Source organism: Belonocnema kinseyi, chromosome 5 (genome assembly GCF_010883055.1).
Source record: "Belonocnema kinseyi isolate 2016_QV_RU_SX_M_011 chromosome 5, B_treatae_v1, whole genome shotgun sequence".
Lineage (NCBI taxonomy): Eukaryota > Metazoa > Arthropoda > Insecta > Hymenoptera > Cynipidae > Belonocnema > Belonocnema kinseyi.
Window position 1 is genome coordinate 132,587,912 of NC_046661.1, and position 13,990 is coordinate 132,601,901.

The 13,990-nt window shown below is 34.3% G+C and overlaps 1 protein-coding gene across 1 annotated transcript in view; it reads left to right on the forward strand.

Moving 5' to 3' along the window:
* The window catches only part of LOC117173897, a 112,031-nt gene extending 103,218 nt beyond the window's left edge, over window positions 1-8,813 (forward strand). Inside the window, exons 3-7 of the mRNA XM_033362544.1 lie at window positions 6,039-6,282; window positions 6,463-6,607; window positions 6,733-7,041; window positions 7,283-7,698; window positions 8,681-8,813. Of these exons, the coding sequence (XP_033218435.1) occupies window positions 6,039-6,282; window positions 6,463-6,607; window positions 6,733-7,041; window positions 7,283-7,698; window positions 8,681-8,813 (1,247 nt within the window). The remainder of the gene's footprint in view (window positions 1-6,038; window positions 6,283-6,462; window positions 6,608-6,732; window positions 7,042-7,282; window positions 7,699-8,680) is intronic.
* The last annotated feature ends 5,177 nt before the right edge of the window (window positions 8,814-13,990 follow it).

A 13,990-nucleotide genomic window follows, 5' to 3' on the forward strand; every position in this document is an offset into this window, starting at 1 on the left:
TGAGCCAAAGTTGAACCGCCAGGGGTACTTTATCGATCGGAATTTTTCCGCCACCCTACCTCCAGTAACAAACTCTTTTATATCATAACCCCTTGAGGTTACATTCTTTTTGAATTCCGATACCGTATATACTTATCTTTAAGTACTCTGAATTTCGCGGAAAGATTTGATCATATTACATAAAAACAATAAAACTTTTTGGTCCATAGATAAAATTATCATGCTATTTCTATGATGCGAAACTGCTTTCCAGAATTATTATCGTCATCTTTTGTAAGAATTTTAGCTAATATAATTTTTGGTTAAAGGAAGAGGAGGAGGGGGGGGGGGTTTAAAATGATCCAAAATTTATAACGTACTTTGTGGCTAGCTTATAATGAATACGTTAAATTAATCTCTTTCCAATTTGAAGCTCACTTTTATTTAAACACTTTTCAGATAATTTCCCCTTTAAAATCAGACACATTTTCTGCCCTGTTTCTATTAGGATAAAATTTTGAATAAGAAAAACATTTAAAAATCGTCTTCATCTTTCTGATGCAGTATGCTGTAGATATGGTATTGTTATTTCACAAAAAAAGAAGAGATTTTTTTATATAGAGATATGACACTTGAAAGTGAAGCTGATGTTCTTCTTTAACATTGTGCACTCTTTTGGGATAAGGCGTTCTCGTACACGGAAATATGAGCTGGTCTCTCAGGAAATATTTTCATTTTCTAGGGAATGAATGTTGTCCCTCTTTACAGAATACATCATTCTCTTTCAACTATTTGTACATTTTTTCACAAACTACGAGTTCTGTCCAGAAAGTATCCGAACATATACTTTATCATTCTACCTAGCAATGCAAATATTTGTTAGAAAATAGTATCCTTTGGTTGGTAATAATTGATCTATTTTGTTGAAAATTCGACTTTCTTGATTGAAACATTAACTATTACATGTTTTCTTAACACCGAAAATTTTTTGGATTAAAAAATGAAGTACTTGGTTTGAAGTGAAATTGCTTTTTGAAAAGTAATTCTTTTTTAATTGAAGATTCATCCTTCAGTGAAAATGTCATATTTTACGGTTAAAACAAAATTTAATAAATTTAATTGAGATAAAAATACAAATTAAAAATCCTATTTAACGTCTAATAATCAAATGGATGCAAACTCCTGGTAAAAAAACAAGAATCCAACGACCGAATTTGGACCAGAACGAACAACGAAGAAAAAGCTATTGTAATCTGAAAAAATGTAAGAAAAGAATTTTCGGACAAAAATAAAAAAGAGAAAAGAAAAATGAGAAGGCAACCAACCACATGTCCTTCCTTCTTTTTTCTTTCTTTCGTCTTGTTTAACTCTGACAAGGTTCAGCGAGAGTGTATGGTGTCGATCAGCTGCATTTTGCCTTTTCCACTCAACTCTTTTACTTGCTTAAAAATGATCTATTAGATAAAAAAACTAACTATGTGGGTGCCTGTTTTCCTATTCATTAACAATCTATCCAATTTCCCGTCTGTGCACGTTTTCGCAGCGTTTTCATATCGCAAAGTGGAAAGCGTATCCGACCGCGCTTGCCCATAATAATGATATCTCGTTTCGTGGACAGTTGTAACACAAAACTCTCGACAAGAGATATTTTAACAGAAGAGCGACCCAATCGGCCGAGGAAGAAGGCTACAGTTTTGTTCGAAACACCGAGAGGTCTACATTCAACAGGCCTCGAATCGCTGACCCGGATCCTCAAGGCCGAGACATCCCGGATTTTCACGAAAGGAATTATCGGAATTCACCCCTTTCTCTCCTTTCACCTCATTCACCCACTTCACCAACTTCGACATTCGCGCACGACGATAAAGCGTAACTATTCTCATCAAGGTTGCTTCTCTCCAATAGTTACTTCTGACACCTGTATCATGAAATTTCACATTAGGGCTACTTAAATATTAATCCATCTTTTTCTTCTATCATATTTTCTTCAGCCTTTCCTCCTATCAACTTTTTTCCATCACCTTTTTTTGCTACTGCCCTGTCTTCTTTTTCTTCTTCTTTGCATTGCAAACCTGCCAATCGTTTAACCTCTTTTCAACCATTGTGTTGCTCTTTCCCGTGTCTTATTAACTAGCCTTTATAATTACTATCATTACCCATTGTTCAAAATGTCTTATAAATTCCCTGTCCTTTCTTTTCAATGCTATATTCCAGTAGCAAATACTCAATTCTTCCATTTCTAATCTCCTCTTGTTTCCTATATCTGATTCTCTTCTCTTCCGCTCCTTCCTCTCTGGGTGATGCTCATTTGATCCTTGTCTACCTAATTGCTCTACCTCTTGTAGCCAGCTGTTATTTGTCGATTCTAGCGATATGATACTTGTTTTAATAATATTCTGAATTCTATAATTTCAAACGTACCTGCTGGGTCATGCACCAGACTAAAAAAAACCTAAATTCCTAAAGGTGATAAAAAAGTGCACAACAAATTCACAAGACTTGATTTCTATTAATCTGTAGTTCCTTTTAGGTTCCGGAAAACCTGTATCTTTGTGCTATTTCAGCTAATCAGCTAAATCTGAGACCGCAATTTATACGGCAAATCAAAGTGTTTTCACAAGTCTTCTAGATTTTTTGTGGTTAGTTTCGCATCGCCTTCGACACTAGCTATATCCTTTTATCAAGTTTGATTAATTTTTAACTTTCCAAGTACAATGGACGATCGGAAATCATAAAAAGCTCGCATATCATTATGACCTCAAAAATCGATCATTCGTGCCGGCCGATTAAAGTAATATTGATTTTCGTATTATTTTAAACATCTTCTTTATTGTGTTCGTGGTAGAAAAGCGAAAAATCTGGCTGAGAATACACAAACACAAAACCAAAAGTGCAGGAAGCAACAAGTCGAAAGGTCGAATGCCCCGTTGCATTCCAGAGCACGGCTTCCGGGGATAAGTTAACCCCAGAACTCAAGGGGTGGCTCGACTGGGTCGAGCAATCGATCTTGGTGCTTTTCCTATAACGGGCCTGTTATAATGATTTAACATATTTCAAGATTAAAAAAACACTAACGGAATGTAATTTATTAAAAAAAATGATAATCTTAATTAATTACATATGTCGAATTTGAAAGTTCAAGTTGGAAATTCTAACTTAGGACCATTTAAAATCTACTTGGATTTCCACGTAGGTTATAGTTGTTCATGCTCAAATTGAACCGAATGCATACAGAAACTTGGTTGATCATATTAAAAGGTTAATTTCGAGTTCTCATGTAATATTAATTTAAAGTGAACTTAGAAATACAAAAATATTACAATTAGATGATGTTCACATTTAACTGAATTTACGTTGAAACCTACAGCACTATCCGAACAACTCAAGTTGTAAATCCTAATCTAAACTATTTCAAAGTGTACTTAGATATTTTAGAACTTTGAACTTAGTTCGCGATTCGAAAAATTAAGTATGGCTTTCCTAGCAGAGATAAATTTCAAATTAATTCGAAAATCCGAATAAATTACAGTTGGATGATTTAGAAATCATCCAACTGTAATTTATTCGGATTTTCGAATTAATTTGAAATTTATCTCTGCTAGGAAAGCCACACTTAATTTTTCGAATCGCGAACTAAGTTCAAAGTTCTAAAATATCTCTTTTGTTAAAGCTATTTCGGCTTTAGTGAACACATTCTCATCACGTATCTTGTGCTTCGCACTCGATTTTTCCAAAAATGTCAACCACAAAATTAACGTTCTATTCTCTTGACTTTTTCCCATAGAACGCTTTGTTTGGCTTTAATTGTCTATTTTCGTTTGGTTTTTTGGATTTTGAAAATGCTATAACTTTGATAAATTTTATTTGATCCAGAAAAGTCCTGGTGATAAATCTCTGATATATTCGTCTACTATAAATAGCTGTCGATAAAATTTTCAAATCTTGAATGCTCCCTCAAACTGTGTGCCAAAGCGCAATCTAATCGGATTAGTTTTTCAAAAGCTATCCGGCATACAGACGACATCAACAACAACAACAACAAAGACGACGACAGGCAGACAGACAGGCACTGACGTAAAAATTTTTTTTATTAATTTAGGAGACCTGAAAACGTCGACGTTTTATCAAATCCGCGAAAGCTGGTTTTTACATAAAATAAATACCTTCTCATTATGAATGAGAATGTAACAATTCAAAATAAACTCACTAATCCGAATAGAATGCAGTTGAATGATTTTTAAATTTCACCCAAATATATTTTCTATTTGGAAAATGTTTTGAATTTTGTAATTTGATTAAAACTGGAAGCAATAAACTCATACTGATATAATATAAATTCGGCTGGAATAGTTCGTTTATGTAAGGTTACATTTATTATTCACTCAGCTGATGATATATTGTTGAGTACAGCGTCGAAATCTCGACTATATAATAGGTAAATTTAATGCCACATAATAGGTTGCCGAGAGATGCTCGTACATTAATGCTTTGCAAGCTTGTAAATCCGAGTAGTACCTACGCTTTCGTAACTCCTTTAACCTACAATCGTGTGCACAAGCTGTTATGCAGAGTGAAATTGTTAGCTCTCGCTTGATTCTCAAATAGGCCGACATAGTGATACTTATGTCTTTTCTGCGCCAACATTCCCCGGACAGTTTACTGCGAGAGAATTTAAATTAATTGGTATTGCCAAATTTTCTATGAAAAGTGATTATTACTCTGTAAATTCGTTGCAAAAATACCATAGTAAATAAGGGATGAAAGAAAGATAACAGTTGAAAACAATGGTGAAGTTATTTTAAAATTTCATAAAACAAGCTCTCTAGTGAAATCTGAAGCATCTACATGTTGATGCTTTCTGGATCGATATCTTGATCTATCAGGAAAGAAAATTAAAAGGTATCAGATGGTTAGAGCTTGCAGCTATTTCTATGTATGATTGTTTCTTTTTAAAAAAATGTTATAAAGGTTTTCTATTTATGCAGGCCTTATATTGAGGGCTTCTATACAGGGAAGCGGTAATCAAATTGTTTCTGACGCAAAATCATTGATAAGCCATTCTTGTGTCCATCGACTACAAGCTGGACTTGAAATATTTTCTGAGCTCTACATCTAATCTAAATTATATCCTGAAAGCACGTGTATGGCAACCCTAATAGGATACTTACCATTAAATCTGTACTGTAATAGCGAACATATTATACTCAAAATATTATTTTACTTCATTTGGAATTGTGTTTAATCAGCTTTTCTTCAATAAAAGGCTTAAATGCTTTCCATCGCGCCCTTTTCTGCCTCCGAGTCGGAGCTATAGGCTCGCAAAAGGGAAATCAATACGCAAAGCAACAATTTCGACGACCTACCGTACCACCGAACCACTTCGAGGCCTCCAGCATGGAATAACCTCTTTTCAAGCATCCATTTTATCCTTTAGAACCGAGTTTATTTTCAATAAACCCTCTCCTTGATGGAAAACTTGATTGTTTTCGGAAGTTTGTGCTTTTTTTGTTGTTATTGGTCCCTGAGCCTCGCTTTAATCTTCTATTTAATATATCTACCCCCGTTCGCGAAAATAGGTGAATTTTCTACGCAGTGTATATATTCTTCGAAATAATACAGAGATTAATATAAATTTGTTATGAAATAAAAATCATACCGTAATTATATGATGCTGATAGCAGTTAAAAATGATCCTGATATTCGGATCATTATGATCTCGAAGGTCAAATGATCGCCTGAGTTAAACTTTCTGCAAGAAAAATGATCTTTTTTTGTACTGTTATCAAAAGCAGCATTTTTTTATAATATAAGAAAATATAAATAGAAAACTAAAATAAATTCTCCATATAGACAAAACTACATCAAAAGTTTAGGATGGCAAAGTGCTAACATTTAAAAACTTATTTTTCCCGCCTATGAAAAAGACAACAATGCACTCTGGGTTCCATAGACGAGAAAGAGAGTCAGGGGGAAATACGGATGTCAACGAGAGTAATACCAAAAATACATTTTGAAACAAATAGGTATTACCTTTAGTATAAACTATTTTTCTTTTTCAGGAAAGGCGACCGTCAGCAGCAATGCGGCGAGGACGACGAAAACGACGACGCCACCTCCAACGACACCGACACCATCAGTAGAACCTGTAGCATCCATCCCAGAAGCGAAACCCACTTTGAGCCAAAAAGAGCTAGAAAAAATCGAATTTTATAAAACATATGATCCGATGGTGGGGATTAGGATAGCCGGAACACTGAGCGCTTTCTTCGGCCTAATGGTCTTTATGGTGGTATACAAAAGCAGGTAACATACATTTAAAAAAAAAATTTTACTGTAAAGAATGTGAACAGTTTATTTAGGAAAACTTTTAATAACAATTTATAATGAACTAGTATGTTTCTATAAGGTTAATCTCTTACTACTGCTGTTTTACCATTACAATAAGACATAAGATAATTATTAAAACCTGAATTCCCATTTTAGAAGCAAAACTAATAGGCAACTGAATGATCCACGGCTAACTGCAGCTGCAGAGGCAGCTGTTGCCGAAGCGGATGCCGAAGAAGAAGCATTAGCTGCAGCAATGGAGGCAAAATTAGCTCATGGTAGAAGATCTCTTTGTCCCGAGGTAAAAATATCATTTTTATAAAGATAATTTTCTGTTAACATCCTTCTAAGACATTCATACTGTTGTCTCAGGCATTCTCTTTATGTATCGCAATAAATGTCTGCTGATAACTATTCCCATTATAGCTGGACCGATATCCAATGTCTTCGTCTCGGTTCTCATCAAGCGATGGTGGTTACGATGCGTTCAAAATGCCCCCAGTGAGGCGCCAGAGGCGTCAAAGAGGTCAAAGGGGTCCAAAAAGTCCTCCTGAAGATCAAAGGAGATACAGTTCAGTAACATGCAGCAGCACGGGGAGTAGCTATCTCGAGAGGAGGGAATCAGCTACGACGTTGCCTTATCTTCCACCGCCTCCATCATACCCACGTCATGCACCTTCGTACGAAGAGCCCTGGGCAATTTACCACAACGTAAAATATCCAATAGACATTCAGGTACCTGTAATTTAGGTCCAGAATTCGATTTCCCTGCCGTTGCCTCTCTAAGTCTTTTTATGTAATTTACTGAAATTCTTATCCTTCGGATCCCACCTTAAGATGTACGTTCCCAATTACGCACTTAACTGCAAAGCAGTCCGTGCATGGAGGGTGAAAAAATTCCCATTTTGCTCAACATATAATATCATATTAGGTATGCTATTCTCATTAGATCACTTCTTAGCAATTATATTTTTAGGTGACACAACCAACACCAGAGAGATCAGCCTGTGAAAGTGAAGCTGATTTCTACACTGCGGGCGTTATGACGGCGAGGGCGCTCGCTTCCGGTAAACGTGCGCCCTTAGCTTCGATGACGAGCGTGGACCCTCCGGAAGCAGATTCCAGGTCGCTGGGGTCGGACTCGGTCTTCCTAAATGAAGTGGAAGACATTGATACGGAGGACGAGGTCTCAGGATTTTCTACTGACTCGGATATTCCGGGTCCCAGTTATCGTCTGCCTCAGTTTCTGAGAGTACCGCATAGTTCGAGACGTCCACTAGCTAGGTGGGACGGCTGTGAAGGCTGCGTGCCTAGACGGCGAGCCAGAGGCAGGTCGTGCCGAACCTGCTTGACCATCAGTGCCACCATCGAAACACCAACATCCAAACCTGGGTAAGACGCAGGCACATTAAAAGCTATTCTTATCTCCTTTTTTTAAGAAACAATAATTTATCATCCGTTGGCACATATTATAACTTTCTATTTTCATTTTCAGTTTTTCAAACATTATATTTAATTGCTACTAGTGGATAGTCACTAATGATTTTGATAAGATAGCTAACTGCCTCAAATGGTAAAGTTTCTCAGTAAAATGCGTTTAATATGATATGACTATTCAGTAGTTGTAGTAAACCTGATATGAAGCCGGAAGTGCATAGCCTTAAATTACAGTTAATGAAGAAATAAACGTGAAGAGTGGACATACTTCGTACTCTCTTTATCTTTTGATTTCTACGCCTATTCATTTGATTATTATCTAGACAGTCCTGGTAAATAATTATATAGAAAACACAGACAGTGTGAAGAATGATATCACAGTTTCTACTTTTAAATCACATTACATGATTTCAATTTATTTCCAGAATCAATGAGTCACTTTAAATTGTCGAGATAGTGTTGTCCAATGTTTAGACATAAGCAAATGGCCCTAAGTTTGCCAAGTGTTTAACAGAAAACACACAGTTTCAATCAAATTAATTATGTTTAATTTTCTAAGGAGAACCTCTAGTCTGGCGATTGCCAGAAGATAATTCATTTTCAAGCGAATTAAGTTTAATTTTCACGAAGTTGAAATAGCAGGCACTCCAACCTCACTCAAATTAAAACGATGAACTGGGAGTAGAATGAGTCCTGCGGAGATTTCGGTGTAGTTGTTAAATTATATAATGCGATAGAGTAGCTAGTAAATTCTTCGTTTGTCGCAGCTCCAGCAATAGTAAAAACTTTATTCTTTGAACAAGCTTCTCTGAGCTTTGATAATAGAACATTGATCATTCTTCAAAGATATTTTATCTTGTGAAAGAAGCTATTATCGCAGAATATGCACCTACTTTAAACAAATTATAAACTTTGCTCATTCCAGGTTTACTATGAGCCCGAGCAGCAGCAGTAGTAGCAGTACGCTAAACTCACCGCCGGATCCGCCGATTGAGCTCAGACAAGGACCACTTGGGCCTAGGCTACCACGAGATTCGCCTCCACGACGGTACAAGGAGACGCTCTTCTAGATCCTCGCGTTCTTTCAGGACCCCGAAAGATATGATTTGAGATTAATTTTCGCGTCGCAACACCTCCGCCAATCCCAATTGTGCGCCATGTTACTGATTCTTGATGATATCTGCATTGTTTGCATCGCGAGAGAAAAATGTTTGAAACTCACAAGAGAAGCATTTGACCTTTCTAAAACCAGGAACAGCGTATTTACGTTAAAAAAATGAACAAACCAACCCCGAGTGTCGCTTGAAAAAATACCTACATGTCCATCAACTATAGAAGCTATGGTTTCCAATATCAGGGTCGTGGTTGTACCTTTTCTTGTCGGCTGAAATGGGAGCAAATCCGGCTTACAAACGCTTAATAGAGAAACGCTTTGCCTCTACTACCAACTTGCATATCCCTCCTAGGCTCCAAACCGCAGGGGATATATAACTCAGCTCTCCGTCCATTGCAGAAAACTCAAGTGGCGAAGAATTGCGGAATTTTGGTACTCTTAAGCGAGAGAGAGAGAGAGAGAGAGAGCGCGAGGGTGGGGGGGGGCAGAGATATCTATTGGAAAATCAGTTCAGTAAAGAGGCGAGTTCTTGGTCTATGTAAATAATAGGTCGGTAATTCGGGAGATCTACAAATTTTTTTCTAAACCGATCTCTAGAACTGCGATGGTGCAATCAAACAAATTTTATAAAGATTTGAATAATAAGCAATAAATCATTCCTGTTTTAAATTTAGGCTCGCTTTTCTTCGCCACAGGAACTACCTATTATGTCGTAGGCCAGGTGAAGTCAGGCTAATAGAGTAATTTTCAATCAGTGGTATAATATCCTAGGTAGTGTCCAGCTATTGGATAATACTTTTTTCACAGCAACAGTAGAGAACTTTATATGTCACGTTTAGAAAAAAATCATGCAATTTCATGATGATTACATGACCGGAAAATCGGGAAAACTAGAAAAAGGCCTGAAGTTTTGTTCACTTTATAAAAAACATATATTATATTATTATAATTCTAATTAGGGGAAGTGAAATTTCTACAAGAATAATAATTCTTAGTAGGGACAAGGGATTTGAGGTAAAAATGATAATTTTTATTGAACGTTAAATAGAAATTTAAATTTTATTTTAATCTCATTTGAATTTCTACAATTTAAATTTTTACTTTGGCACAGGTTATTCTTATTAAGAATGATAGTTTGGAGTTTAGGGCCAGGAATTCCCGTAAAGAATTGTAACTTTTACTTTTTTTTACTATCTCTTTTTTTCACAAAATCTGTATAGTTTTCAAATTAGTTTTTTAAAATCTTTTTAAGACTGCTACACCTTTTAATTTACGTTAAATTTATTTTGAATTTGTATAAATATTGTTTAAAGGAAAAAAAGTTTGCCTTAAAATCAATCAGATGCTTTTTTGAACATTTTTTGGAAATACTTTGAAATATTTTCGAATATTATCCTAAAAATAGTTTTTCGAAATAAAAAAGCATTAGAGATTTATCTGGAGATGAATTAAAATTTTTCTCATCCTCTTGATTACCTCATCCTCAAATTACCTTTGAATTATTTGAATACTTTTAAATATTTATCAAGCATAATACAATTTTTTAGTGATTGTATTATTCTTCATAAATTTCCTTCTAGAATCCCTATTTCAAAATACAGAAATCATTTGAAATTTAACCATGAATTTTAAGAAAATTTCATGCTTCTCTTTAAAAATTAAAAAATTCCTACAACGCTTCTATTTTTCCATTCGAAATCTGTAAAAATGTATATTTGATTGAGAATTTTTTCTAAATCTGCTCAAGATTTCAATTAATTTCAATTTTTTTCAAAACTATTGACACTTCTATAAATCAAAACAAAATCTAATCCGAAAGAATTGTTTTGAAATCTTTCAGATCTGTAAAAAACATAATTTCATAATTTTAAATGAAAATAAACATTTATTGATAATTGTTTTGCGTAGATTCAATTAAAAGAATTATCATCGATAATTCAAAATCTAAATGCCCTGATGGGCAAGAATAAATAAATGTAAAATCGATAAAATTCCAAGCTGCAAATTATTTTGAAAACTAAATCTTATGTTCCGATTTCTTTTTTAGAATAAGACCCTTTAGTGAATGTTTAATTTAAAAACAAGCAGAATGAAAATTTCCTAATCGTCTTAAATCTTAAGCTGAATTTCGTGAAAATAGTTGCACTAAAAAGGAAATTTTAAATTGAATTTATGAAAATTAAATAAATTTGTTTACAATGTATAATTTTAGTTCATTTGTTGAATCTTTAAAATTTCAGAGTATATTAAAATATCATTTTCTTATAATCTTAAGTACCAAGACGTTGTACTGGATTATATTAAATAATGCTTATATTGCAAGTTAATATTAACAATAAATTTTCTCGGATGATATCTTCTAGATTAAAGTGCAAAGAATTAACTTTGTCACCAGGTTCAACTTTGATATTATCCCTAAAAATAGATATTTTCGATTTTGAGCAATATTTTCTTTATTATTAGGCGCTTTGGAAAATTGAATTTTTATAGCTTTGTCCTGCTCCTGATTACTTTGATATTCCGATTTCCAATCTAATAAAAAAAACAACGCACTTCCTCATTTTTGTTCCAAATTTCAAGACTGCGAATATTTGATATAAAAGAAGCTTTTTTAGTTTTTTTTTTGTTTAGAAGATGAAATGATAAATGTTCGCATTTCCTTACTATTTACCAAAACTTAAAAGGGGTTCCAATAACTGACGCAATTCCTACCACTAGTACTTATACCACAGAAAATGTATTTCTATCCATAATTATAATTTTCAATTTAGAACAGGGAATTTCCGCTAAGACATAAAATTTCATTATCTAAGACAGAAAATTGGTGTAGGCAATTATTGTTTACTTTAACACAGAGAATTTTATACATAGGACGAGAATTTTGTACAATAATTGTAATCAATTTAGAAAAAGGGAGTAAGAAAAAAACTGCTCAAAGTTAAAATAATAATTCGTTCATGAAACTATTTGTTTCAAATGTGAATTCTAATTGAAGGCTTGGAAAATAGAAGCGAACGAGCACTCGAGCAGTATCCAGGAGTGGGGATGACCCACTATCCTCACTCCCGGTTACTGCTCAACCGCTCGTTCGGTTCTGCTTTCCGAGCCTGCAATTCTTCTTAAAAATTCTTTTTTCGAAATTTTCTAATGACCTACGACATATATAAGTAGATAATCGAAAATTCTAACTTGAGTGCTTCGCTGTGTAATCAAAAAATGAGCATAATTAATTAAGCATATATTAAGTAGACTCTGGCTTAAAGAGCTTATACAACTTTCGAGAGTGCACCTCGAATCATAACTTGCTCTCTAACATATATCCTCTACAAACAAAAAATACCGTTTTTGTTCTAAATTTGGAATATCTGAGTTTCCCTGAAAAAGGACGAGATTACTCGTGCCTAATCTTTCAATGTACTACAACTAAACAATCTGTGAATATTAGAAACGTACGGACCCAAGAATGAAAGCATAATGAAATCAATTCAAGCAATAGACAATCTACAGAAACTAAACCATCGCGTCGTGAACAATCAAGAATCAAAGAACAACATTAAATAGAAAATAATAAATAAGAGATAAGTAAGAAAAAAAAGTTGAAACAGGTATAAATTATGTAATAATGCGTAGGTATATATGAAGCTCAACGGAACTTCTCCATTAGGTTTTGCCTGCGAGTGGTAAAGAGATTTATTAGGGCTGACGATGCGGAATTATTTTTATACAAAGCTGATGATAATCTGTATGTCACATTGTATAGTAACGAAGACTCTGAGGCGCAAGACTCTTTGAAAGTCGCCTGTTATGGTAAACTTCAATGAAGCGAAAGATTTAAAACTATTAAAATTTTTTAAGTGAAAACCGCACCTCTGTTCAGGATCGCCGTTTTCTTCATGCACACCAATATGTGTAAAACAATTTAAGGTAGGAGTCACTCAAGAAATAGGTTTTTAAAATAATTTGATCAAGATCAAAGTTTCGACTTCGACTTCCTTTTTATACGTGCTTAGCCGGATGTAATTAATTTGGCTGGAGTCCCCAAACTTAGAGCAGATGTCTCCATTCCTTTTAGTGCCGTAGGGTGTATCTTTTATAGCATTTTCTATTATTTATGGCGACTGACTTTTCGCTGAAACATCGGGTATCCATAGTGAATATTATTTCTTGACGCATGTGCAAAGTCCGACCAATAGCAGATTATCCTGAATTCCGTTGACAATACAGATTTATAAAAAACACTTATCTTACAAAGCCAAAAAAAGTGGTGAAATCTGCCCGAGTTTTGGGTGCCCGGCCTTATTCGAGGAAGCAATTTCTACTTTCAGAGTTTTCAAGTTGACAACAAAAATTAATTTTTTGTTATGAGTGACCGCCTTTGAAACAGACAAAATGCGAAATTAGGAAAAAAATCCGCATTTCCACTACTTGTATATCGCACTAAGGAAGGAAAATTAAAATTTGACTGTGCGTGTATGTGTCTATATTATTTTGCGTACGGTACGTAAGTTATGCTACGCACTTGCACTTATTACAAAATTCCGAGTTGGTATTGACTTCTTCAAGATCGATAAAAGAACCACCCACTGCGAAAAGTTCCTTCCTAAAAGAATATAAATAAGAGAACTACCGCGAAGGAATAAGAATTATATTTGTTCAGGAAAAGTTAGAGTTTTTATGGTTCAGTGGGTGTAATTTAATAGAGCAAAAGGGGAGAATAAGAGCCAATATTTACACTTTAAGAAAGAAGCTTTGAATGAAAAGGGGAAGACTTTGACATTCCAGCTTAAAAATTGGATATTGATAGGTTTTAGTTCGTGAAAATAGAATAATAATTTTGTCACATCCCCCTTCACCAATCAAAATTTAATTTTAAAAAATCGTTTCAATTTAAAGAAATTGTGTCACGCACATCACATCTTGAATAATCATAACACAACATACATCTCTAATCATGATACGCTTTTTCCAACTTAACAAACGTCCATCTATAATCATCCGACGCCTATTTAAAATAAAAAAACATGCTTATTACACCAAATAATCATGCCAATTTTTTACAATTATAAAAATTCTTTATATTCCTTAAGGGGAAAATACATAACTCTTCTGATTATAAATATAAAGAAAAACTCG